Genomic DNA, 27,775 nt, shown 5'->3' with positions numbered 1-27,775 from the left:
TCAAAATTTATAAGAATGCATGCTTTTATAATAGCAACAATAGAAATTCAATTGGAAAAAAATATAATATACTTGGTTTTGATTGTTTTTTTAGTATGTTGAAGTAGCAATTCAATGAGAATAAATAGATTGTATTTATATATGTATTGGAAAACACCTTCATCGAAATCCAATCATAAACTAGCTCAACTCTATCTCAACATAAGAGACAACACTCACATTTTGTGCACGAGCTCAGTGTCAAATTTCTTCAACTCCTTCGTAATACAATCATAAACTACTAACTGATAGGGCTTAACACTACTAGTAAATTTTTTTCTTTTTTTCGGGTACAGTTGTACCCCCATCGCCCCTTATAGATCTGCCACTATATTATTGGGACAGAGGGAGTACAAAATAAAGCTCTTGAATACATAGGCAATATTCATTGCTCAACTACATCTTCATAGATCTTCAATGTTTTCCATATTTCACCAAAACCAATAACAAGAATATTGTACTACCAAAAATTTCATAATTCAACATGCATAAATTAATGAATAGTCTATGATTTTCTAATCATCAGCTTACTATTGAAACAATCTCAATAATCCTAAAACCAAAAAAAAAAAACTATACACTCCTCACAATAATAATCATCCAAAACAAACGTGCACGTTCATCATCAATACTTAATTACGAGAATACCTAGAAGCATAAGTTACTCTTTTCCTAGGAACATTCCTCTCATCATCATCCTTCTTCTTCCTTCTCTTCTTCTCCAAACCCTTCCTCTCATCGTCATCCTTCTTCATCTTCTTCTTCAAACCATTCCGGCCGCCGCCGCCACCCACAACTTCCGCTCGATTATTCTCCAAATCCCTCGCCAAATTCTCAAAATAATTCCCGGTCACCACAGTCAGATCAACAACCCTAACCCTAAATTCCTGGAAATCCTCCCTCTGTCGCCGGAGGTACTCCCCCATCTCCTTCTCCACGCAGTGGTGCAGCCGCTCCAGCTGCTTCTCCGCCTCCCCCTGCGAATGCTCGAACAACGCCACCTTCTTCGGCGCCTCCCTCTCCATGTAGTAACCATAGGCGTAGCTCCATTTCAGCACGCGCCGGCACTCCGCAATCTGCTCCCACGCCTTTGTCACGAACTGCAGCTGCGCCGGCGCCTCCGCTTGCGCCTCGCCGAGCTTAGAGACGCCGTCGTCGTCTCTCCACGTCTTCAGATCCTTCACGGCCGCCTTCCTCGACTGCTCGTTGGCGTGCCACCGCTCGTAGTAATGCGTGTATCTCTGCAGATCCTTCCTCGCCTTCTCTCTCTTAGCATTCTTTTTATAGCCGGCGGCGGCGCCGCCGTATTTGTTGCAGCGGGAGTGGAACCTCGAGTCCTGGCCGCAGAGCCAGCAGAATCGGAATCCGCAGGGGGGGCGACACGTCATCCAATTGCAGCCTTGGTTTTTCTCGATGGAGCGGCGGCATTTGGGGCAGGGTTTGGTGTAGGCGAGGATCCACTGCGTGTTCTCCGCCTCCGAATTGTTCTTCTCCGACCAGCTCGCCACCGTCTCGCAGCCGACGGGGCGGTGGTGCTCTTCCCCGCAGTTCCAGCAGAATTTGTGAGAGCAGCCGCACGTCACGTCGTAGCCTCCGCCGCCTCCGCCTCCGTCGAATTCGACGGCGAAATTGCATCCCGGGGCGGGGCACCACTCTCTCCGGCGGCTGGCCTCCACGTAGGATTGGCGGAGATATCTATGGTACTTCTCCTTGCCGTCGGTGGAGGCCAGCGATTCAATCAGATCTACGCCTACGGCGACGCCGCAGCCGGGCTCCGGACACCGCAACGTCAGGCATCCGGCGCCGTCGTCGATCGCCGCCGCGACGTAGGTTTTCCAGCAATCGGCGCAGAAGGGATGGCCGCAGGCGGCGGAGACCGTGTTTTGGGGGCTGATTTCGTCGTAACATATCTTGCACAGATTTTGCCCTAATTCTCGCTGCGACGACGACGACGACGCGGCGGTTTGGTGATTCCTGTCGTCGGTGGCGAAAAATTTGTCGTAGACGGAGCTGAGATTCCAATTATTCTGGCAGAGGAAGGTGCAGGCGGCGCCTCTCGAGACGGAGAGAACGTCGGAAACTGTGGAGATATCGTCATCGAGGAGTTGCTGGATGTCGCCCTCTGTTAGGATTTTGTAGGGTTTCTGGCGGCGGCTGACGGCGGCGTAATCAGCGAAGCTGTCATCCGCCGCCGTATCACTACTGCTGCTGTAGAAACCCTCGCCTTCAGAATCCATGGAATCTTTGGCGTGTGTAAATTATGAAACTGCCTCACTCAAAGACGATGTCATGCTTTTATTTCTACTGTTGTGGGTTCGGTTGGGATGAATCGAGCGACGATTACAAGGTTTTTGCGATTGCGGCTAGAGCTAGCGGCGAATCTATATATTGGATATATAGCTTGAAGAGTGATTCTTGGAAGGAATCAGAGGAAGTGAAGGGTTGGGATTCATGTAAGAAGGCTGATAGTCCTCAAAATAAAGGAAGTGAAATGGGGATGTTTGCAAGTGGGAGACGACTGATAGACGAGGCATGGTTGCTTGCGACTTGAAGACAGAAGTGTTGGGGGCGGTGGAGCTGCCGGAGTGCCGGGGGAGCTGCCGGTGGCAGGGTATCGGGGAGATCGGAGAATGCCTTTCGGTGTACTACGTACTGGTGCAAGGATTCGAGTTCGTTGGATATTTGGATGAAGAAGAAGGAGTCTTGGGAGAAAGCTATGGTTCTTGATCAGTTCATTAGTCCTCTCCATATTTCTCCGGTCTTGGCTCCTTTTTGGAGTGGTGGTGGGTTTTTGTTGATCAAGATGGAGAATTTGTTGGTTTTTGATAGGAAAGGGTTTAGGGATTTGGTTTCGTTGAGATCTTCTCATGTCCACATTGAAAGTTTAGTCTCACCATTAGAGTTCTTGCCCCATATGCCCATGATAAAGAGGTACTAGTTTCTAGCTTCTTGATTTTGTGTCATGCATTTTTGTTTTTGAATATTATTAATGGTCGAATCTGAATCCATCTTAACCCATGTTTGATTGAGTGTTTTTGGAGGTTGGAAAGAGAATCAATTAATTGAATTCATTACTTATTGTTTGATTTGAATAATAAGATAACCATATACCCTTACTTGGAGGTAATCCAATCACCCAATTGTTACCCCTCAAAATAGAGGGGAAACAAAAAAAAATGAAATCCCTTACTAATGATTCATTTTTATTAAACCAAACACTCAATAAAAGTAATGCTTATTGTTACCATTCCACTCCTTTAATTATTTGATTTCATTCCCTTTTCATTCCTCTACTCAAATCAAACGACCACTTAATGTGACTTTTTAAACTTGTAGTTATTCAATAAGCAAAACTTACAAGGATGCATGCTTTTATTATAACAACAATAGAAATTCAATTGTGAAAAGTAGTTATATAATTGTATGCACTTCTGCTTGATTTACAAGTCTCCGTTAATTGCAATTATACGATGGTAACAAAGGTGTAGTATGATTAAAGTACAAGGAATTAATTAAGGATGTTTGAAGTGGGTACACAATCGAGTTGCATCCTTACTAAGATCATGACTTGCATTCTGATCGGAATCCATATCTTAACTCGAATAGCATAAATAACACTATTCTAGATATGGCTCAACCTGGTTGTACAGTACACTGATTCCACCCAAATTTTTGTGTTCCATAATCATGACGGCATTCAAATTTAAATCATATCATAATCCTTTTTATCTTATCCACGAATATCCCATATAATTTATTTTAAATCCCATATATGTTTATGTTTTAAGTTTAAAGACGACCTGACATCAATATAAACAAAGGTTATTTTTCTCTTGATGTGATGACATAAATATTGTTGATCCATTAATATAAAAATATGAATATCACAATTGTGGAATTTGGGGTCACATCCTTAGGCCCACAGATTTGGCTAATGTTATCAACAATATTTTAATTTCCACCATAAATACAATAATTATACCCAAATTTTAATTTCCGGGCAACCGGATCCTCGCAATAATTTTATTCGCTTTATTATTACTCCATTATTAAGATAGTCAGATAAGGAGAGATAGATAGAGTAGTGAAAAAAATAAGATAAAGATAAAGTAAATAAAAAGAGATAGATAAAATAAGTATATTATTATTATTATTATTATTATTATTATTATTGAATTGAAACATTATAAATGAGACGTCTATAAAAAATTAGACCGAGTACAAATTAAAGCTCTCGAATATATAGGCAATATTCATTAATTGCTCTCTTTTCTATATTTCACCAAAACCAATAACAAGAATATTGTACTACCAAAAATTTCATAATTCAACATGCATAAATTAATGAATAGTCTATGATTTTCTGATCATAAACTTACTATTGAAACAATCTCAATAATCCTAAAACCAAAAAAAAACTATACTCTCCTCACAATAATAATCATCCAAAACAAACGTGCACGTTCATCATCAATACTTAATTACGAGAATACTTAATTACGAGAATACCTAGAAGCATAAGTTGCTCTTTTCCTAGGAACATTCCTCTCATCATCATCCTTCTTCTTCTTTCTCTTCTTCCCCAAATCCTTCCTCTCATCGTCATCCTTCTTCTCCTCCAAACCATTCCGGCCGCCGCCGCCACCCACAACTTCCGGTCGATTATTCTCCAAATCCCTCACCAAATTCTCAAAATAATTCCCGGTCACCACAGTCAGATCAACAACCCTAACCCTAAATTCCTTGAAATCCTCCCGCCGTCGCCGGAGGTACTCCCCCATCTCCTTCTCCACGCAGTGGTGCAGCCGCTCCAGCTGCTTCTCCGCCTCCCCCTGCGAATGCTCGAACAACGCCACCTTCTTCAGCGCCTCCCTCTCCATGTAGTAACCATAGGCGTAGCTCCATTTCAGCACGCGCCGGCACTCCACAATCTGCTCCCACGCCTTCGTCACGAACTGCAGCTGCGCCGGCGCCTCCCCTTGCGCCTCGCCGAGCTTAGAGACGCCGTCGTCGTCTCTCCACGACTTCAGATCCTTCACGGCCGCCTTCCTCGACTGCTCGTTGGCGTGCCACCGCTCGTAGTAATGCGTGTATCTCCGCAGATCCTTCCTCGCCCTCTCTCTCTTAGCATTGTTTTCATCGACGGCGGTGGCGCCGCCGTATCTGTTGCAGTGGGTGTGGGACCCCGTGCCCTTGCCGCAGAGCCAGCAGAAAATGAATCGGCAGGGGGGGCGACACGTCATCCAATTGCAGCCTTGGTTTTTCTCGATGGGGCGGCGGCATTTGGGGCAGGGTTTGGTGTAGACGAGGATCCACTGCGTGTTCTCCGCCTCAGAATTGTTCTTCTCCGACCAGTTCGCCACCGTTTCGCAGCCGACGGGGCGGTGGTGCTCTTCCCCGCAGTTCCAGCAGAATTTGTGAGAGCAGCCGCACGTCACGTCGTAGCCTCCGCCACCTCCGCCTCTGTCGAATTCGACGGCGAAATTGCATCCCAGGGCGGGGCACCACTTTCTCCGGCGGCAGGACTCTACGTAGGATTGGCGGAGATATCTAAGGTGTTTAAATTGGTATTTGACATGATAAAGAAGAGATACAAGATGGCTGTAAAGATACTTTGTGTTTTGTATTTCATATGTTTTCATTACAATCGTTCCTATTTTATAGTGTTTAAGAAGAGCTGATAGTCATACCAAAATCCCTTTGATTAAGGGATTTTGGTTAATGTTTGACTGAAGTTATTGTGCTGCTTTTTCTGACTTCTATTTTCAACACTCCCCCTCAAGTTGAGTGACGGAATTTCCGATACTCAACTTGTGAAGAATTTCTGAAAAACTTTTGAAGTTCACAGCCTTAGTTAGGATATCAGCGAGCTGATCTTCGGACCTCACGAACGGGAGCTCCACAATCTTTTTCTCAATCTTCTCTTTGATAAAGTGTCTATCCACTTCGACATGCTTAGTTCTATCATGTTGAACTGGGTTTTCAGATATGCTGATGGCAGCCTTGTTGTCGCAGTATATTTGACACGTTTTTGTTGATTGAAGGTTTAATTCCATCAACAATCTTCTTAGCCAAAGTACTTCGGTTAATCCACTCTTGATCCCTCTGAATTCTGCTTCTGCACTTGAGAGAGCAACCACTTTTTGTTTCTTGCTTCTCCATGAGACAAGATTTCCTCCCACAGATGCAAAGTATCCTGCTGTTGATTTCCTGTCAACTGGATTTCCAGCCCAGTCAGCATCAGTGTAGGCTTGTATCTCGAGATGTCCAGTTTTCCTGAACAGTACTCCATAGTCAAAGGTTATTTTCAAGTATCTTACAATTCTGAGCGCAGCTTCCATATGGTCGGCTTGTGGTTGGTGCATAAACTGACTCACAACTCCAACAGCATACGCAATATCAGGTCGAGTATGGGAAAGATAGATGAGTTTCCCTACCAAACGTTGATATTTTCCTCGATCCGCCAATTCAGCTCCCTTCACAATCTGTAGCCCATGGTTGACAGCCATAGGTGTCTCAGCTGGCTTGCAATTTAACATCCCTGTTTCTGCAAGAAGATCAAGAGTATACTTCTTCTGACTGATAAATATCCCTTTCTTTGATCTGAGTACTTCGATCCCGAGAAAGTACTTCAGTCTCCCAAGGTCCTTCATTTCGAACTCCTTGAAGAGATTTTCTTTCAACTTCTGAATTTCTTCTAAGTCATCTCCTGTTATGATCATGTCATCAACGTAAATGACTAAGCAAGAAATAAGATCACCTCGTTTCTTCAAGAATAAGGTGTGATCTGAATTGCTTTGCTGGTACCCGAACTTCTTCATAGCTGTGGTGAATCTTCCAAACCAGGCTCTGGGAGACTGTTTGAGTCCATATAAAGTCTTTTTTAATCTGCATACCTCCCCTTCTTTGAACTCATCTGAAAAACCTTGGGGTGTTTCCATGTATACCTCCCGTTCTTCTTCAAGCTCACCATGAAGAAAGGCATTTGTAACATCAAACTGATGAAGATCTCAATCCTTGTTTGCAGCAATGGAGAGGAGCACCCTGACGGTGTTCATTTTTGCCACAGGCGAGAAGGTTTCTGCATAGTCGATCCCATATGTTTGTGTGTAGCCTTTTGCAACCAGCCGAGCTTTGTATCGCTCAATAGATCCATCGGGTTTTCGTTTGATTGTAAAAACCCATCTGCATCCCACAGTTTTCTTTCCTTTTGGCAACCTACACTTCTCCCATGTGTGATTCCGGTTTAGGGCTCCTATCTCTTTCTTCATAGCATTTCTCCAATGCTCGATCTTCAGGGCTTGCTCTGCTGTTTGTGGAATCTCCTCATCATATAAGGCCGCTTCATAGGCTGTGGCATTTTTGGACAAGTTTCCTTTGGCGATATTCCCAATTGAGTATCGGGAATTCCTCACAATTTTCTCTGGGGTATACCGTTTAGGAGGTACACCCCGATTACTTCTGGATGGTAGCACATATCTCCCAGTATCTCCATCCACTGTATTATCCTCCTGTTCTTCTTCAATGACTTGAGAAATATTATCAGCAGAATCAGGAGTCACAATAGTAGGTTCAGAAGCCCTTACCTCAGATATCAGTGGCGAAGAAGATATTTGGGGCGGCGGTGGATTGGATTGCTCAGATGTGGATGAAGTAAGCTCGGTGGCTAGGTTAACTTTTTCTGTTGGATCTGCTTCCGGGACTGGCATTGGTAACCATCTTAACAAGTCTATCCCACTCTCATTCTCACTTTCACTCTCCCCCTGACTGTTATGGTGGTTACTGTAAAAATACTCAGTTTCGAGAAAGTTACAGTTCATGGTGGTCACAATTTGACGGTTTTGGGGGTTGTAACATCTATACCCTTTTTGATTGACCCCATAGCCCACGAACACACACTTAATGGCACAAGGAGAGAGTTTTGTCCGCTCATGTTTGGGAACATGAACGAATACGGAACAACCAAAGATTCGTGGTTGCAGTGTAAGGGCAGTGGGTATATTAGCCAAAGTGGACAACTTCTGTAAAGGAGTTTTCATCTGAAGAGTTCTGGTTGGGAGACGATTTATAAGATAAACAGAAGTTGCAACAGCTTCAGGCCAGAAGGAAATGGGGACATGAGACTCGATCATCATAGCACGAGTCATTTCGAGTAGAATACGATTCTTTCTCTCGGCAACACCATTTTGTTCAGGGGTGTGGGGGCAGGTTGTTTGATGAATCATTCCTTTTTGTACAAAAAATTCTTTCATAGAATTGTTAACAAATTCGCCCCCATTGTCAGTCCTAAGAGTTTGGATATTTTTCTGAAATTGAGTTTGGATCATAGTATAAAAATGAGTAAATTTTTCAAAAACCTGAGATTTATGTTTAAGAAAATAAACCCAAGTCATCCGTGTGCAATCATCAATAAAAAGCAGAAAATATCTCAAACCCTGACCCCCCATAACAGGTGATGGTCCCCAAACATCAGAATGTACGAGTGAAAAAATAGAGTTCACTTGAGTGTTATTAGGTTTAAAGGATTGTCTGTGGCTTTTAGCCAGAACACAGACTTCACAAGATAAAGTTTCATTTTTCACTAATTTAGGAAATAAAAGCTTAAGATAACCCGTGGAAGGATGCCCTAAACGACGATGCCAAAGCCAGGCTTCCCGGTCTGCAGTTCCGTGAGCCAGCATCACCTTGCCTTGTTGAGCTATCTCATCCACATAATACAATCCATTCTGCTCAGTGCCACGCCCAATAATCTTCCCCGTCCTGATATCCTGAAGAAAACAGAAGTGAGGATGCATTAGCATAGTACAATTGAGTTCCTTCGTAACATGGCTGATTGACATTAATTTATGAGAGAGAGACGGGACATAAAGACAGTTTGACAGACGTAAGGTGGGAGATATTTCTATAGTTCCAGCCCCTTCAACCCGAGTTAAATCCCCGTTGGCAGTTTGGACATGTGTTCTAAAAGACTTGGATGACTCAATAATGTCTGATTTATCGAAAGTCATTGTGTCTGTAGCCCCACAATCAAAAATCCAACCCTTTTCCTTATCAATTTTCTTATTAATTTTCGAATTTATCGTTTGGCATGTAATAGGGGTGTTTAAAGAATTTTGATAAAGATTAGGGTCAGATTTAGAATTTCCTATGACTTGTGGGTGCCTTTTAGAAAGATGGGGTATTTCTTGTAATTTCCAAAAATTTGAGGGGTGTAAGGGAAAATTAGTATAAGTTGGTGGGTTTAGTGGAAAAGTACCACCAAACCCTATACCTTTCTCCTCAAAAGTTCCGCCTCCTTCTCCACATTTTCGTCCGTCTCCTCCTTTTCCTCCTGTACGTCCGTCTGCTCGTTCCACCGCCACCGGTCGCCGGCCGCTCATAGCCACCGCCGATTCGGCCACCTCCTGGCCGTCCACGGCAACCACCGACATCGCCACCGCCGATTCGGCCTCCTCCTGACCGTCCATGGCAGCCATCGACTTCCCTCTTGTTGTTTTATGGTTGTCCTCCCACCAATCGGGGTAGCCGACGAGTTGAAAACACATCTCCTTGGTGTGTTTTTGCATTCCACAGTGAGTGCAGTATAATTTTGATTTGTCGACTTTCTTCCGTGTTGGTGGGTGTCCGGATCGAGCTTGGGGTGGTCCTTTGGCGGAGGTTTGCGGTTGGAATACCTCTGGCCGGTGTCGAGCAGTCACGAGTCCCATTCCGATGCCTCCTCCCGATGATGTATGGTCGGAGTTTGCGGGGTTGGTTGCCGGTTGTAGAATGTGCAGCCGGGCGGCCTCCCGTCTCACCTTTGAGAACGCCGACTCCGCTGAGGGAATGGGAGTCTCTTTGAGGATGTCTCGTCGGATTCCATCATATTTGGGGTCCAATCCAGATAGGAATTGGTACAATCGCCGATTTCCGATCAATTTTCGGTACTTGTTAATCCCCTCATCACAGCAGCCAAGGGGGTTGGGCTCCCTTCGGTCGATGGTAAGCCAAATAGCCTGGAGCTCGTTCCAGTAGTCCTCTAGCGTGAGTTGTTTTTGACTGACTTTGTTAGCTTTCACTTCCAGATCGTATATCTGAAATGGGTCCATCCCACTTCCGTAGGTGATGGCCAGACTATCCCAAACGGCCTTAGCTGTCTGGTGTTGAGCGAAATTGATCACCAATCTTGTTTCCATATTCTGTATTAGCCAGGAAAAAACGGACAAATCCGTTTCTTCCCATCTATAGTACTCCGGGTCTGTCGCCGGAGGTGGGGAAGGTTGCCCTGTAATGTGACTTGATTTTCCCCTACTTCCGATGGCGACTTTCATAAGACGTGCCCATAGGGGATAGTTATTTCCATCGAGTTTGAACCCCAGAGTAACATTGTCTGAATTTCTCACCAGATTTGCGATCTGTAGAGTTAATTCATTTGTGTTTGGATTTGAACTGGTAGCTTCTATTTCTTCTGACATTCTGTATGATATTTTTCAGGAGAAAAAGAAAAAAGAAGGCAGAGGCTGCCTTGATGGGTTCAAAAGGTTTGAGAAAGGTATGGAACGATGATGATATTTTTTCTGAGTTCCTGCTCTGATACCATGTTTAAATTGGTATTTGACATGATAAAGAAGAGATACAAGATGGCTGTAAAGATACTTTGTGTTTTGTATTTCATATGTTTTCATTACAATCGTTCCTATTTTATAGTGTTTAAGAAGAGCTGATAGTCATACCAAAATCCCTTTGATTAAGGGATTTTGGTTAATGTTTGACTGAAGTTATTGTGCTGCTTTTTCTGACTTCTATTTTCAACATAAGGTACTTCTCCTTGCTGTCAGTGGAGGCCAGCGATTCTATCAGATCTACACCTACGGCCATGCCGCAGCCAGGCTCCGGACACCGCAGCGTCAGGCATCCGGCGCCGTCGTCGATCGCCGCCGCGACGTAGGTTTTCCAGCAATCGGCGCAGAAGGGATGGCCGCAGGCGGCGGAGACCGTGTTTTGGGGGCTGATTTCGTCGTAACATATCTTGCACAGATTTTGCCCTAATTCTCGCTGCGACGACGACGACGACGCGGCGGTTTGGTGATTCCTGTCGTCGGCGGCGAAAAATTTGTCGTAGACGGAGCTGAGATTCCAATTATTCTGGCAGAGGAGGGTGCAGGCGGCGCCTCTCGAGACGGAGAGAACGTCGGAAACTGTGGAGATATCGTCGTCGAGGAGTTGCTGGATGTCGCCCTCTGTTAGGATTTTGTAGGGTTTCTGGAGGCGGCTGACGGCGGCGTAATCGGCGAAGCTGTCATCCACCGTCGCATCACTACTACTGCTGCTGTAGAAACCCTCGCCTTCAGAATCCATGGAATCTTTGGCGTGTGTAAATTATGAAATTTAGTTTTGTATATTTATAATACTTTGTAAACGGTTTGGATTTTATGGCTGATTTGTTTGTAAACTCCGAGGATTAATCTTGGATTACACGAAATACAAGTGCATGACAAAATTGATAATCGACTTAAAAGTTAGAATTTTGCAAATGGGATCCTCTGTCCCACAATTTAGTGTGTACCACTCTTAATTTGATATATTTTTAATTATTTTTTCTTTAATTTTAATTTATTATGCTTTAATATAATATAAAGATAATTATCAAGGGTTCACTCATCCAAGTAGTGTTTATAATTATTTTTTTATATTTAGTTGTATTAATAATAGATTATTTGGATTAATTAATTCAAAGTTAGGGTATATAATTTTTAAAAATTTCAATTTTCAGTGATAAATATTAATTAGAGTTCATAATCTAATAATAATTTTTATTTTTATAAAAAATAATTATAAAATAAAGAGAATAAGAGTGGTACACGGTGGTACACACTAAATTGTGGGACAGAGGATCTCATCCGAGAATTTTGATATATAGTTCCGAACATTTACGTAAATTTCCAAATTTATCGGGATATATATATTTCTCTAAATTGTTTGATCCTTGATTGCATGTAGGATATATAATGAATTGAATATTTCAATGAATCAAAACATTTACGGTATTTTATTGTAAGAATAATTAAAAAAGTTATAATCTTTTATAATTCATAATATAAAAAAAAATCTTAAGTATCTCAAAATATTGATTTAATATTTACAATTTTAAAAAGTACTACTAGATGGAATTGAAAAGACTTGCATTAAAAATAAGCATAGTCAAAACCTATTGCTCGACTCGCATGCCGAGCATTGGAATATTTATCACTATTGCTCGACTCGCATAAGTCGAGCATGTCGAGCATTGTAATATTTATCACTATTGCTCGACTCGCATAAGTCGAGCATGTCGAGCATTAATATATTTATCACATATACGCAATGCTCGACATGCTCGACTAATGCATGTCGAGTGTATTTATCACTGATGCTCGACATGCTCGATATGCATTAGTCGAGCAAAGTTCGCGATTCCAGCATTTTTTATGAATTAAGTAAGAATAGCTTTGTCATTTCAAACTCAAAATGGTTAGTTTTTATAGTTTTATTTTACATTGGGTATTTTTTATTGTTTGCCTTTGAGAATGGGTAAAAAAAATCATTAATTAACCCTAAAAAAACCAAGATAAAACTTTATGCGATTCTTTCTTACTCTTTATATAGAGTCTTTTGTCATGAATGGAAATAGGTAAATATGAGAAATCATGAAGATGAAAAAAATTTCCTTACTTGCGAAAAGAATAAAAGATATTGAGTCAAGGAAAAAGGTAAATATTAATAATTATTATTTTTATTATTATTATTATTATTACTCTAAAATAATATTTTAAATTATTTATTAATATATTTTTCTTTAAGGTAGTGGCCCATTAGATTAAGCTCGTGGGCCATTATCATAATTCCAAAAACCTAGTTAATTAACCTAAAACCGCAATTTACCACGATCCAAACAAACCCTCATCCCCTCTCTCTCTATTCTCTCCCTCTCTAGAATTGGCGACGCGCAGGGATTCGCCGATTTGGGTTGCTTTGAAGAGTTTTCAAGTTTTGATTCTATAGTATAAGAAAGGTATGTTAATTTTTACAAATCGATTTATGATATAAATTTGATATTTGATTGTCTCTAGGAGAAAGTATTTTCGAGTTCGTAGATGATGTATAAATATAGTTCTGTTTTTGTTTTTGTAGAATGGATGAGCATATTTTGAAAAGTTTTAATGGTGGTGGCGATAAAAAGCATTATTTATCTACTATGTCTGCCCAAGACATGTCTCCCAAGGAAGGCTTCGAAACTACCAATCTTTTCTCTTATGATTATAGAACACAACATGTTGGTGGTAATACTTGTCGCGGGTTGTTGTATTTCAATTTTGATGACCAAATTGTTCTTTGCAACTTAAGAACTAAAGAGCTGAAATTTGTTGCTCCGCCCAAGAAACCCATTCCATCTCACACCTGGTTCAATGGTTGTGGTCTCGGATACGATTCTAAATCTGGCGACTACAAGTTGATACGAAACTATTATCGATGGTCCTGCTGCAATGGAGGAGACGATGAAGATGAAGATAGTGAATATTTTTATCAACATCGTTGTGGTCCTCACGAGGAAAAAACTGAGTTGTATTCGCTTAAAAGTGATTCTTGGAAGGAGATTCCAACTCCTGATGCTTATATTGACCTCATTCACATGTGTGGTGTGTATGTAGAGGGGAGTTGTTATTGGCCAGCACGACAAGGTTCGGCCTTTGGTGGTCGACGATCACGTGAAGACGTATGTGATATTCTATCATTTGACTTTACTGATGAAAGTTTCTCTTGGATTCCTTCACCGATTAGTGATTATAGGTTCGAATATGATCTTGTCGAGTGTCGTGGGTTTTTGGGTGCTATTGCGTATGAAAATACCTATGGAAGTCCCAAGTGTGGAGTCAATTCTTTTGAGCTTTCGGTATGGAAAGAAAGGTCGTGGGCCAAATCATTTGTTGTTGCGGTTTATGGTATTGAAAAACCGTTGGGATTGATAGATGGTCGTTTTCTCTTTCTTAAAAGAAAAAGAGTAGATCAGTTACTAGTTTATGATTATATTACGAAAGAGATGAAGAAACCAGATATTGATGCTCATGCACAAAATGTGAGTGTTGTTTCTTATGTTGAGAACAGAGTTGTGCTTGTTGGAATTGTGTTAAAAATGAAAGTGGGGATTTTGTCCCACATTGGTTTTGCTATCAAAGTAGGTGGAGACCCTTAGGCTATTTAAGGAGTTCCAAGGTCTTTGATACAATTGCACCAATCACTACCTTTAGTCTTGTGATTACTTCTAGTTTGAAATTCCTTGCTCTTTGTTTTAGAGGGGTGAGAGGTTTTCAAAGGCTTGTAAGAGTGTAGTGGTTGTGAGTCGAGAGGGTGAGAAATACTGTGTGATTGTAGAAATTTATCATATAGTAATTTTTCAGTGTGTCGTGGTTTTTCTCCGGATTTGGAGTTTCCACGTTAAATTCTTGTGTTGTTAAATTGTGTCTATTTTTATTCTTATTTCTTGCTTCTACCAAGTTTGGATGGGGAACTGATTTCCCAACAATTGGTATCAGAGCCTGGTTGAGGTCTCTTGATATTCCAAGTATGCTCTGTGGTTGCAGCATTGTCTGATCTTCCACATCAGAAAGGATTTCTTGAGAAAGATCCGGGCGGGGTGTCTCTTGCGAGACGACTGTTCATTTTGGTGGAGAAGCGGTACGTCAAGTTAACTTCAAGTCCAAATGAAGTTCGACGTGGAGAAATTCGATGGAATAATAAATTTTGGCTTGTGGCAAGTGCAAGTCAAAGATGCGCTGATACAATCTGGGTTACACAAGGCCCTGAAAGGACGTCCGGGTGCAGTCAAAAAGCCTGGTGCAGATGATGACGCAAACAACAAGTCCGGTATGAGTGATGAAGATTGGGAGGATCTGGATCTGAAGGCGGCAAGCACAATTCGTCTCTGCTTGGCCAAGAATGTACTTGCAAATGTACATGGGATTTCGAGTGCGAAGGAGCTTTGGGAAAAGCTGGAAGCTCTGTACCAAGCAAAAGGCATCTCAAATCGGTTGTATTTGAAGGAACAATTTCATACCTTACGGATGGATGAAGGTGTGAAGATTTCAGATCACTTGAGTATTCTCAATGGCATTATCTCTGAACTGGAGAGTATTGGAGCAAAAATTGAAGATGAGGATAAGGCGTTGAGACTCATCTTGTCTCTTCCACGTTCCTATGAACACATGAAGCCAATATTAGTTTATGGGAAGGAAACTCTGGTCTTTGCTGAAGTCACGGGCAAACTTCTTTTGGAAGAAAGAAGGCTGATGAGTGAAGGACGTACTTCATCGGAAAATTCAGCAATGGTGGCCTTTAGCAGAGGGAGAAAGAAAGACTCCAAGGGCGTTGTTTGTTGGAGGTGCGGAAAACCCGGCCATACGAAGCGAAACTGTCCAGGTGGAGCTTGTCGAGGTGGAGCGGATTCGGCAGAAAGCTCCGAACAAGCAGCTAACATCGTGTTTGATGATGTCCTTTGAGGACATGAATATCCTTATGGCATGTCCAATGGCCATGATAGAGGATGTGACGATGTTAGTTGGACCACATGTGCATGGTTTTTGGCATGGATGCAGGTGTGTGGTGAAAAGTATGTCGATGGCTGATGACTTCTAGGAGGGCCAAAAGCTAGAAGGTTGCACCAAAAATTTCAGCAAGGTTTTTTCGACATGTGCCGAAGCAAAATTCTTAGAATGGTTTATTCTAAGTGTTCTACTCATTTGGTGGAGTAGGTTTATTCTCTTTTGAGGATGATGATTCTTTGTGATAAGAATCATGATTGTCGGTGAAGACAATGGTGTTTTTTTTTTCTTTCATTTTTAACAAGGTGGAGATTGTTGGAATTGTGTTAAAAATGAAAGTGGGGATTTTGTCCCACATTGGTTTTGCTATCAAAGTAGGTGGAGACCCTTAGGCTATTTAAGGAGTTCCAAGGTCTTTGATACAATTGCACCAATCACTACCTTTAGTCTTGTGATTACTTCTAGTTTGAAATTCCTTGCTCTTTGTTTTAGAGGGGTGAGAGGTTTTCAAAGGCTTGTAAGAGTGTAGTGGTTGTGAGTCGAGAGGGTGAGAAATACTGTGTGATTGTAGAAATTTATCATATAGTAATTTTTCAGTGTGTCGTGGTTTTTCTCCGGATTTGGAGTTTCCACGTTAAATTCTTGTGTTGTTAAATTGTGTCTATTTTTATTCTTATTTCTTGCTTCTACCAAGTTTGGATGGGGAACTGATTTCCCAACAGTGCTAGTTTATGATCTGGTCACAGAAGAAAAAGCGAAGAAGGTTCTTTCTTATGTTGAGAATAGTGCTATGCTGCCGAATCATGCAAAAATGTAAGTGGTTTATGTTCAGTATCTTCATCAAATATGAGTTTAATTATATTATAGAATTGAGTTTTTATTTGTCCAATAACTTGGCTAACTCATGTTTTATCTAAACAATGACCACAGCCCACAAAATGCTGAAGAATCCGTCCTAGAAATTTCTCAAAACCCTCAAAAATCGATATCACCGCGGGTGGAGATCCATAAAGAAATCACCGAAGAAATACTGTCAAGACTGCCGGTGAAATCAATCCTAAGATTCAGGTGTGTTTCGACATCATGGCGATCTCTGATCGACAGCAAACGATTCATCAAAACCCACCTTCAAAATTCGGCAAGAAACCCTAGTTTAGCCCACCACAAGGTTTTGTTTCACAATAAATCTATCTATAAAAAAGTGCCAACGCTGATGCGACGGCCTGTACTCGATAGCTCAGAAGATCAAGCTCTAGAATTGGAATTCCCAATCGATTTTCATTGTATTGTGGGTTGCTGCAATGGACTGGTTTGCCTTGTAGGGTATAAACAGTTTGTGTTGTGGAACCCATCTACCGGAATCTCCAAGAAATTGCCTCCTTACTTTGACGACTACAAGACGAGGTCCATATGTTACAACAGTTGTGGGTTCGGTTGGGATGAGTCGAGTGGCGATTACAAGGTTTTTGCGACTGCGACTATGAGTGCCAGGGCTATAGCTAAGATGTATAGCTTGAAGCGTGATTCATGGAAGGAAGTGAAGGGTTGGGATTCATGGAAGACTCCTGATTGGTGTACAACAATATGGGAAATGGGGGTTTTAGCAAGTGGGAGTCTCCATTGGGAGAGGTATTATAGACGAGGCGTGTATGCATTCGACTTGAAGAGAGAGGTGTTGGGGGCGGTGGAGTTGCCGGAGAGCCGGGAGGGCCGCTGGTGGGAGGGTATTGGGGTGATCGGAGAATGCCTTTCGCTATACAACGGGTGTGAGGATTCGAGTTATTTGGAGATTTGGATGAAGAAGGAGTCTTGGGAGAAAGTGGTGGTTCTTGATCAGAAATGTAATCCTCTCCATATTTCTCCGGCCTTGGCTCCTTTCTGGGGTGGTGGGTTTTTGTTGATCAAGATTGGGAATTTCTTGGTTTTTGATGGGAAAGGGTTTAGGAAGGTGGTTTCGTTGAAAGATTCCAATGTCTACATTGAAAGTTTAGTCTCACCATTAGAGGCCTAGTTTCTTGTTGATTTTGTATTAATGGCTGAGGCCAAATATTTCTTTTTTTTTTAGGGGACACTATGCAATTTCTTTGTCTCCACACTTCCTTTTCTTCTCTATACTATACATGATAATCGCCATAACTAGCATGAAAACATGATTGATTGACATATCTGTGGAATATTTGAACAAATTTTTTATTTTCTGAATAAAACCTTTCTCTATATATATCTTTGATTCCTTGATATTCTATTACATTATTAGAGAATATTTAATTATGTGAAATATGAATATATATGTAAGCGTATACATGAAATAAATTTAGTTATGAACAATTTCTTTTCTTTTTTAATACTCCCAATAATAATGTCCTAAAAAAATGGGGCACATAAATTAAAAAAGTATAGATAAAGTAAGAGAGACATAAGGTAAATGAGGAAAGAGATATAGAGAGTAATAAAAAATAAGAGAAAGATAAAGTAAATGAGAAAAGAGATAAAAAGAGTGAATAAAGTAAATTATTTTCTTTTTTAGGTTATGACATTATAAATGAGATGCTTAAAAAGAAAATTTGGGACGATATTATTGAAATGGAGGAAGTATGAAAGTTTTAAGCTTATTTAGTCTCCAGTTCATATATAGCCCCAAGGTGATGAGAGTTCATAACTTACTGAAATTTATACTAGATTTCCACTTGAAATTGATTTTTTCACACATTGAATAAATAAACCCCAATTTGTTAGAAAAGAGAAAACTCGAATTATTAAGTCCCATCATATTTTCTTTTCAAATTTTTAGGTCTACGTGATAATGTTTATAAATTTTACTAACTTTTTAATTAGAGCCTACAAGGGTGAAATAGTATTTTTATTAATATTTTTAATATTTTATTATATCAGATGCTACAAAAAATAAAATTGGGGCTATGAATAGAATCACCCATTAAAATATTCAGCTCTGATTAAAATATTAGGCCCCCATCGGCCCACCCAAATGTTTTGAAATTATGATGTTGTGGAATCAACTCAATTTATTAATTTAATCGTACTTTTCTAGGTTGTTTACAGTTCATAATATTTTTTTTTCTTTCTAAGTAGTTTGCAATTAATTTAGGAATCATCAGCTCCATGTAGAAATTAGGAATCCATTTGATTTGTAAATTTTGATTAATTACATGACCATGATTGATTTTCCTTGTTCATTGATGCATCTTTGTATGTACAATAATATAATTTTTAAAGGTTTTGGGTTCGTCTCCCATGTGATGCGGCCTTTAAATTTTGTTATTTAATATTATTGATTTATCAAATAATAATAATAATAATAATAATAATAATAATAATAATAATAATAATAATAATATACTTTTTAGGATAACACACACACTTTAAATACGAAAGCTTTAATCTATAAAATTTAAACTAATTATGTCTCCATACACAAACATCTATGGCCCATTTTTGTTAGTATAATTTACACGAAGCGAAGACTTCGATGATGAAGTGAGTGAAAGGAATTACAAGAAGAAGAGATTTTAGAGATTTTTTTTGGGGGTGCATTTTTGAACGGCCCGCATGATGCAAAAGAAGTACTGTTATATTATTATTATTATTATTATTATTATTATTATTATTATTATTATTATTATAACTCTAAAATAATATTTTAAATTTATTTATTAATAGTCCCTCCGTCCACGAAATGAGTACCATTTCCCTATTTGTCAAATGTATCCCACAGATCTCTTTAATTAATACACTAAAAAAGTGATCGAGACCCTTAAACTATTCACACTACACTCCATACATTTCTTAAAACCCATGCAGTCCACAAATAAGTACTCATTTCGTGGACCGAGCAGTGGCGGATGCAGCTAGGAACATGGGGGTGCAGTTGCATCCCCCCAAATAGTAATATTAATATTCATATATAAATTATTTTAGATTTAGTTTTTGCACCCCTAATTAAAAGTTATAATCCAAAATAAAAGAGAAATTCAATTTTTAAAATCCTAAATTTTATTGGCCCAACTAAAAAGAGAGCTCATCATCTCTTTCTTTTTCATTCTTTTGATCAATCCCATCATTTAATCAATCAATTACCTCAATTCTTAATTAAACAAAAAAATTGCAAATACACATTTTGCATTTGAAATAGAGAGTTATTATTATTATATTTGTAATTTAGTAAAAAAAATGTCTAAAATGTATTGAAGGCCTCAAAAAAAAAATTCCCGGATAGAAGTTCAGCTCTCTCCAAAAAATCCTACCTCCACCTGTGTTTATAAGATTATTTTTTGCACCATCAATTTAAAAATCCTAGAGCCGTGACTGGGCCATCATATTAGGCTTGTGGGATATTATTATTATTATACCAAAACCAACCGCAATTTACCTTGATCTTCACGTTCCAAACAAACCCTCATCCCCTCTCTCTCTATTCTCTCCCTCTCTAGATTTGGGTTGCTTTGAAGCGTTTTCAAGTTTTGATTCTATAGTATAAGAAAGGTATGTGAATTTTTACAAATCGATTTATGATATATAAATTTGATATTTGATTGTCTCTACGAGAAAGTATTTTCGAGTTCGTAGATGATGTATAAATATAGTTCTGTTTTTGTTTTTGTTTTTGTAGAATGGATGAGCATATTTTGAAAAGTTTTAATGGTGGTGGCGATAAAAAGCATTATTTATCTATTATGTCTCCCCAAGACATGTCTCCCAAGGAAGGCTTCGAATTTTTCTTTTATGATTATAGAACACTAGATGAAGTCAGTAGTAATACCTGTCGCGGATTGTTGTATTTGGATTTTGATGAAGAAATTGTTCTTTGCAACTTAAGAACTAAAGAGCTGAAATTTGTTGCTCCGCCGAAGAAACCCATTCCATCTCACACCACGTTCAATGGCTGTGGTCTCGGATACGATTCTAAATCCGGCGACTACAAGTTGATACGAAACTATCATCGACGGTACTGCTGCAATGGACGAGAAGATGGTGAATATTTTTATCAACATAGTTGTGATTCTAATTTCGAGAAAAAAACTGAGTTGTATTCGCTTAAAAGTGATTCTTGGAAGGAGATTCCAGCTCCTGATGCTTATATTGACCACATGTGTGGTGTGTATGTAGAGGGGAGTTGTTATTGGCCAGAACGCCTAGGTTCGGCCTTTGGTGGTGAAGACGTATGTGATATTCTATCATTTGACTTTACTGATGAAAGTTTCTCTTGCATCCCTTCATCGGTTAGTGAGATTCATTTTGTATATGATCTTGTTGATTGTCGTGGGTTTTTGGGTGCTATTGCCTATGAAAATACCTATGGAAATTGCAAGTGTGGAGTCAAGTCTTTTCAGCTTTGGGTAAGGAAAGAAACGACGTGGGCCAAATCGTTTGTTGTTGCGGTTTATGGTATTGAAAAACCGTTGGGATTGAAAGATGGTCGTTTTCTTTTTCTTCTTAAAAGAAAAGGATTAGATAGTGATGAGTCCGATCAGTTACTAGTTTATGATTATATTACGAAAGAGTTGAAGAAACCAGATATTGATGCTCGTGCACAAAATGTGGATGTTTCTTATGTTGACAACAGAGTTGTGCTAGTTTATGATCTGATCACAGAAGCAAAGATGATGAAGGTTCTTTCTTATGTTGAGAATAGTGCTCTGCTGCCGAATCATGCAAAAATGCTGTCGAATGATGCAAAAATGTAAGTGGTTTATGTTCATTAGCTTCATCAAATATGAGTTTAATTATATACTCCCTCCGTCCACTAATTCAAGGCCTACTTTTCTTTTTGGTCCGTCCACTAACTCAAGGTCTATCTATTTTTAGTAAGTTTTTATTCATATTTTAATTGGTGGGTCCCAATAATCAATACACTTTTTCTCCACTCAACTAATAAATACTCCCTCCGTCCACCAAAAATATGCCACTTTACTTTCGGCACGAGTTTTAATAAAATGTGAGTAAAATTGGTAGTGGAGTAAAGGTTCCACTTTAAATGTGAGTGGAGTGTAGACCCTACTACTAAAAATGGATGTGGCATATTTTTTGTATTTTTGGTGGACGGAGGGAGTAATACACTTTGTGGGTCCATTTCTCCACTCAATCAATAAACAATACATTTTGTGGGTCACTTTCTCCACTCAACTAATAAAAATACACTTTTTCTTAAAACTCAGTGTTTTTTCATGTAGGCCTTGAATTAGTAGACGGAGAGAGTATTATAGAATTGAGTTTTTATTTGTCCATAACTTGGCTAACTAATGTTTTATCTAAACACCACAGCCCACAAAATGCTGAAGAATCCGTCCTAGAAATTTCTCAAAACCCTCAAAAATCGAAATCAGCGAGGGTGGAGATCCATAAAGAAATCATCGAAGAAATACTGTCAAGACTGCCGGTGAAATCACTCCTAAGATTCAGGTGCGTTTCGAAACCATGGCGATCTTTGATCGACAGCAAATGGTTCATCAAAACCCACCTTCAAAATTCGGCAAGAAACCCTAGTTTAGCCCGCCACAAGGTTTTGTTGCTCAAATCTGTCTCTAAACAAATGCTGATGCGACGGCCTGTACTCGATAGCTCAGAAGATCAAGCTCTAGAACTGGAATTCCCAATCGATTTTGATTGTATTGTGGGTTCCTGCAATGGACTGGTTTGCCTTGTAAGTAATAAACAGTTTGTGTTGTGGAACCCATCTACCGGAATCTCCAAGAAACTGCCTCCTTACGTTGACGACTACAAGACGAGGTACATATATTACGACAGTTGTGGGTTCGGTTGGGATGAATCGAGTGGCGATTACAAGGTTTTTGCGGCTACGACTACGACTAGGAGTGCCAGGGCTACAGCTATGACGTATAGCTTGAAGCGTGATTCATGGAAGGAAGTGAAGGGTTGGGATTCATGGAAGAAGACGAATGGTATTAGTATACTTGGGGATGGAATGAGGATGGGGATGTTAGCAAGTGGGAGTCTTCACTGGGAGATGTGTGATACTGATAGACGAGGCGTGGTTGCTTTCGACTTGAAGAGGGAGGTGATCGGGGCGGTGGAGCTGCCGGAGTGCTCGGAAGGCTTCCGGTGGTTGATTGGGGTGATCGGAGAATGCCTTTTGGCATACTACATGCTCGAGGATTCGAGTTGCGTGGATATTTGGATGAAGAAGAAGGAGTCTTGGGAGAAAGTGGTGGTTCTTGATCAGAAATGTAATCCTCTCCATATTTCTCCGGCCTTGGCTCCTTTTTGGGGTGGTGGGTTTTTGTTGATCAAGATTGGGAATTTCTTGGTTTTTTGTGGGAAAGGGTTTAGCAATCTGGTTTCGTTGAAAGATTCCGATGTCTACATTGAAAGTTTAGTCTCGCCATTAGAGGCCTAGTTTATTGTTGGTTTGGTGTAATTTTTGTTTCTGAATAATTTTGTCATTTTTGTTTCTGGATATTATTAATGGCTGATCGATGCCAAATTCTAATAGAATGATGCATGGTTTTATAATAGCAACAACAGAAATTCAATATATGCACTTCTGCTTAATTTACAAGTTTCCATTAATTGAAATTGCGATAGTAACAAAAGAAATTCATCAATTAAAATAAATAAATTATAGTACTATATACACTTTCTTCTTACTAATTTACAAGTTTCCAATTACAAAAACAAACTTATTGGTTGGAAAAGAAAAGGGAAAATTTAAAAAGAATGCCATATATATACACAATTATTTCGAGCCATTTTTGTAGCCTGATCCCCTTGTTGATCATCACCTTCAGCCACAACCAGATTTGGTGATTAAAATATTTACTATATCCTATTCCTATATGTAATCAAGGATCAGACCATTTAGATAAATATACATAGTTTTTTTTATATACATATATTTAGATAAATATACATAGTTAAGGACCTATTTATTTGTTGCTACAAACGTTAGAGACGTATTTATATTTATAAAAGAAGTGTTATTGTAAGTTGCATATGTACTAATAGTGCACAAATCAAATCATGTTGAAGTACCATTGGTTTGTTAATTTCGAAAATGAAATTGAACACACACACAAAAACAGATACACATATATATGTCTAGTATTTAAAATTAAATTAAATGAAATTTAAATTTATGTAACCATGATAATATGAAGCTTCCATGGATCCCTTGTTGCAATGATGGACATGCAAGTTGCCTTTTGAATAGATCAACTAAATTTAAATATCTTTAAAAAGGTGCCTAAAGTTGAATCTTAATGGAGTAAGCAATGATGCTTCTTGGCCTCCAAAAATATCTATATTATGATGATATGCTATCCGTAGTTGTACTTTAATAACTATTAATAATAACTAAATCGAAATTTATGCCATCAAATTAGTTCAGATCATGATTCATGATGTGAAAGGGGGAGACAAAAAGAAGCCCTTCAATCAAGGGATAAAATACATATATTTGGATAATTAATATCCCAATCTTCAAATTAAGTGCACTAAGAGAGTTGTCTTATTTAAACAAAATATGTTCAGATAAAAAAATTAAATATTTTAAAGAGTCCATTTATTTAAAAAAATCTATTCATATTTAGAAAGTAGAAAAATTAATTCATAACCGGCGATCATTATCTGACACGTATACATCGATATACTAATATATACAATGGTCAAAATGAAGCCTCGATTAGTGGACTTAATTAATCATCGAAAAATTATATTAATTGGACATGCTTACATATAATTGAGTTTAACTTTTGGGGTGGGACTCACCACTATAAAATACACCAAACTGACCTATGCTAAAAGTGGACTTAATTACCCAAAATTATATTAATTACACATGTTTTGACGACATTTCTTACAAATGTTTATGCTCTAATTGGACAGTCTCTTTCCATAATCATGATGGCATTCAAATTTAAATCATATCATAATCCTTCTTATCTTATCCAAGAATATCCCACATAATTTTATTTTAAATCCCATATATGTTTATTTTTCAAAGTTTAAAGGCGATCTGACATCAATATAAACAAAGGTTGTTTTTCTCTTGATTTGATGATATAAATATTGTTGATGCATTAATATAAAAAAATGAATATTACAATTGTGGAATTTGGGATTGGTGTTGTGGGGCTAGGGTTAATCATCACAAATTTGGACCAGCATATGCAACTATACCGAAGCCCACTTGTCACGGTAATGGGCTTCCACATGCTTAGGCCCACACAATATTTTAATTTCCACTATAGATTTTGGCTAAGGTTATCAACACGCCTTAATATTTATCTAGCATTGATAAAATTAGCATTAAAAAAAACATTTATAAAATTAAATTTTTATAAAGTTTTTCCTACATTGAGTTTGGGACTGAGGATTGGAGATTGAAGAAAAATTTATTGCAAATATAAGTCTTGAAACAAAAGTACGATTAATTTAAAAGAGGATTGTTATTATTGACGTGTAGCTTTTTTCTTTCTAATTATTATTTCCTCCGTCCCAATAAACTTGTTCCATTTTTTTTAGCACGGTTATTATGACAAGATTAATGAGACGGAAGGAGTATTATTTTATTCTCTTACATCTCATAAATTATGACCAGAATCATCATATTTATAAATTATATAAAAAATTAAAGTCTATTTTTTTTTCCTCTTAGACATTAAATAGAATAATAAAATAAATAAAATTTATAACCTCGATAATCATGATCATTATTTACGAAGTATTAAAATGAAACTATACGTTATACGTATGATCACATATGGATCTTTCGACGTCATTTTTTGTATAAGCAAAACAAGAGTGTGAATAACATATTTAGGGGAAACGTGACAAATTATTTGTGATCACACTTTTCTACAAATGCATCATTGCGTAACCACACACTTGTACGAATTCGTTCATTACAAATCCTTTCAAATTATGAATGCTGTGATAATTCCCACTTACCTCAATCATGACCCTAGAGAGTAAAAAGAAAAAACACGCAACATAAATCAAGATTTTGGCTTATTTGTTTCATACGAAGATTTTTTTGGCTTATTATATTAACCTTATATAAATAAAGAAGTATTAAAAAAAAGGGGATAATTATTCATAAATACATTAAGTATCACCAAATTCTGGTACTGCTCACCACCTTTAAAATTCGCCTCATAATACATCACCTTTGTTTATTTTCTGATTTTTTCCACGACCACTTAAACCCCCAAATGTGAAAATGACATGAAGATCGGAAATACCACGTATACACGCCGAAAAATGGAATTAAATGACATGCCCTTAGTTTAGCTGATGCTTGCGAGATTGGAGTTATCACCAATGATTTATCAGTGAACGAATTTGAAAAATGTTACAACTCGTAAAACACATTAAATTCGTAATTTACTACTTAATGCTTCAACTTTTGGCCCATTTGGCCCAACGTTCCGCTAGAAGGCTCCAACGAGAACTCGACACGTGTCCGAGCCCCACGCGCTCACACAAAAGAGAGAGCTCAGACTTCCTTTACTCACTCAGCTCTTCTTTCTCTCTTAATTAGTACATTCGCCCGTGCGATGCACGACGAACATGTATGCCTAGTTTTTCAAAGTTTTTTTGTTTCTTGTTTTTTCTTTTTGTAGAATGGAGTCAATGGGCGAACTTTTCTCGACATGTGTTGCTGGGGAGAAGTATTATCTGTCTATTGTGTCCCCATAGATAACTCTCTTATCCCCAACCTTCAAAAGGATAGTATTCTCTTTTACGATGGAAAAATTAAGGACAATATTTGCAAAGATATGATGTATTTTGCTGATTCTGATTGCAAAATACTCATTTGCAACCTAATAAATAACGAATTAAAGTTTCTTAAGTCGAGATTTCAGACATGGTCCGTCGGAGATGAAAACTGAGTTGTATTGTCTTAAATCGTATTCTTGGAAGCCGATTTCAAACCCCGATTGTTGCATTGCCCTCGATTCTAATGGGGGTGTATGTAGAGGGTATTTGTTATTGGGCAGCATCTTCATTATCCAGAAACCGATTTGAGAGTCCAAGTGTTGTATCATTCGAATTTAATGCCCAAGCTTTCTCTTCCATCCCTTGCCCTCCACTGGTGGTTATATCTTTATATCTTTTTTCGATACATAACTAGTATTACTCCCGTGCGATGCACGGTAAAAAAAATTTATATTTTTTGGAATATTATATTTAGAAAATAAAATTATATAAGTTACTTATATTATTATATAAAATAGCTCTAATAAAGATAATAGAATTAAAATGAAGATAAAATCATCTTATAATTGGAGGATATAAAATGAATGACCAAGATCTTGACAAAACCTTTTTAACTAACGAATATTATTATCTATTTAAAAAATTTCCACCAAAATATCTAGATATTTTTCGTTCAAATTTTCTATTAGTTTTGAAAGGGTTTTTGGAACTTTTAACCAGGGGGCTTAGCTCACCTGGCCACCGGGTCCTCACTTTAGTGATGAGACTCGGGTTCGATCCCCATTGGGAGCGAATTTGGTGATTGGAGAGATAAGGTGGGCTTGGTGATTTCTTGGAGTGTTTGGGGTACTAGAAGAAAGGTATGATTTTTCGGAGCCTTCAAAATTATTTAAGGCCATTATCTTAGGGCGATTTGCAAAAATAGGCCACTATTTCTCGAACTTGCAAAAATAGGCCAATTATTTTAATTTTTGGTATTCTTAGGCCACATATGTACCCACTCAAGCTATTTTGGGCCACATTTTGACCCCGAAAAGTGGCTTATAAATGCTGAACCGGGTTCAAATGTGGTCTAAAAATACTAAAAAGGTATTCTTAGGCCATATATGTACCCACTCAAGCTATTTTGGGCCACATTTTGACCCCGAAAAGTGGCTTATAAATGCTGAATCGGGTTCAAATGTGGTCTAAAAATACTAAAAACTAAAATAATTTGCCTATTTTTGCAAGTCCAAAAAATAGTGGCCTATTTTTGCAAACCGCCCTAAGATAATGGCCTTAAATAATTTTAAACTCAACTTTCTGTAGTTCATTTCGTAGCTCCCTCCGCCAGTCGTTATATTTATTGTCTGATTTAGACATATCCTTTTCTTGCTTTTCAGCATTCCTCTTACTGACTTTTCTTTCTCTACCACTTCTTTGAGCTTCTTGAGAGCCGCTTTGTGCTTCTCAATCCCTGTTTTCTCATTCCTGACGACTTGTTCTGT

The 27,775-nt window shown here is 38.7% G+C and overlaps 6 protein-coding genes across 10 annotated transcripts; 4 read left to right on the top strand and 2 right to left on the bottom strand.

Moving 5' to 3' along the window:
* Nucleotides 1-367: 367 nt before the first annotated feature.
* On the bottom strand, nt 368-2,289 carry LOC131006201 (probable E3 ubiquitin-protein ligase ARI8). Its single transcript, XM_057933380.1, has one exon. The coding sequence runs from the start codon at nt 2,274-2,276 to the stop codon at nt 672-674; it is 1,605 nt and encodes a 534-aa protein (XP_057789363.1). The 5' UTR covers nt 2,277-2,289; the 3' UTR covers nt 368-671.
* Nucleotides 2,290-4,317: 2,028 nt separating this feature from the next.
* LOC131013381 (probable E3 ubiquitin-protein ligase ARI8) lies at nt 4,318-5,681 on the bottom strand. The gene has a single exon (XM_057941450.1). The coding sequence runs from the start codon at nt 5,679-5,681 to the stop codon at nt 4,533-4,535; it is 1,149 nt and encodes a 382-aa protein (XP_057797433.1). The 3' UTR covers nt 4,318-4,532.
* Nucleotides 5,682-9,334: 3,653 nt separating this feature from the next.
* Nucleotides 9,335-10,823, top strand: LOC131006211 (uncharacterized). 5 transcript variants are annotated; one of them, XR_009095426.1, is made up of 2 exons: nt 9,335-10,020; nt 10,141-10,823. XR_009095426.1 is itself a non-coding variant. In XM_057933392.1 (2 exons), exons 1-2 carry the CDS (start codon nt 9,751-9,753, stop codon nt 10,582-10,584), a joined length of 342 nt encoding a protein of 113 aa, XP_057789375.1. In that variant the 5' UTR covers nt 9,354-9,750; the 3' UTR covers nt 10,585-10,823. The 5 variants fall into 5 exon arrangements, 2 of the variants coding, with proteins under 2 accessions (XP_057789375.1, XP_057789373.1); XM_057933392.1 differs by having other exon boundaries at nt 9,354-10,020; nt 10,513-10,823; XM_057933390.1 differs by having other exon boundaries at nt 9,361-10,020; nt 10,104-10,823.
* A 2,070-nt stretch (nt 10,824-12,893) lies between these two features.
* On the top strand, nt 12,894-15,551 carry LOC131013372 (uncharacterized). The gene is made up of 4 exons (XM_057941441.1): nt 12,894-13,069; nt 13,189-14,170; nt 14,637-14,730; nt 14,812-15,551. Exons 2-4 carry the CDS (start codon nt 13,190-13,192, stop codon nt 15,549-15,551), a joined length of 1,815 nt encoding a protein of 604 aa, XP_057797424.1. The 5' UTR covers nt 12,894-13,069; nt 13,189.
* A 769-nt stretch (nt 15,552-16,320) lies between these two features.
* On the top strand, nt 16,321-17,681 carry LOC131006204 (F-box/kelch-repeat protein At3g23880-like). The gene is made up of 2 exons (XM_057933384.1): nt 16,321-16,406; nt 16,524-17,681. The coding sequence occupies exons 1-2, from the start codon at nt 16,384-16,386 to the stop codon at nt 17,602-17,604; spliced, it is 1,104 nt and encodes a 367-aa protein (XP_057789367.1). The 5' UTR covers nt 16,321-16,383; the 3' UTR covers nt 17,605-17,681.
* A 3,225-nt stretch (nt 17,682-20,906) lies between these two features.
* LOC131013364 (F-box/kelch-repeat protein At3g23880-like) lies at nt 20,907-23,032 on the top strand. The gene is made up of 3 exons (XM_057941432.1): nt 20,907-20,947; nt 21,052-21,291; nt 21,873-23,032. Exons 1-3 carry the CDS (start codon nt 20,907-20,909, stop codon nt 22,963-22,965), a joined length of 1,374 nt encoding a protein of 457 aa, XP_057797415.1. The 3' UTR covers nt 22,966-23,032.
* The last annotated feature ends 4,743 nt before the right edge of the window (nt 23,033-27,775 follow it).

Source organism: Salvia miltiorrhiza, chromosome 1 (genome assembly GCF_028751815.1).
Source record: "Salvia miltiorrhiza cultivar Shanhuang (shh) chromosome 1, IMPLAD_Smil_shh, whole genome shotgun sequence".
Classification (NCBI taxonomy): domain Eukaryota; kingdom Viridiplantae; phylum Streptophyta; class Magnoliopsida; order Lamiales; family Lamiaceae; genus Salvia; species Salvia miltiorrhiza.
The sequence above is the reverse complement of the archived record's forward strand: the minus strand, read 5'-3'. Positions and strand labels throughout refer to the sequence as shown.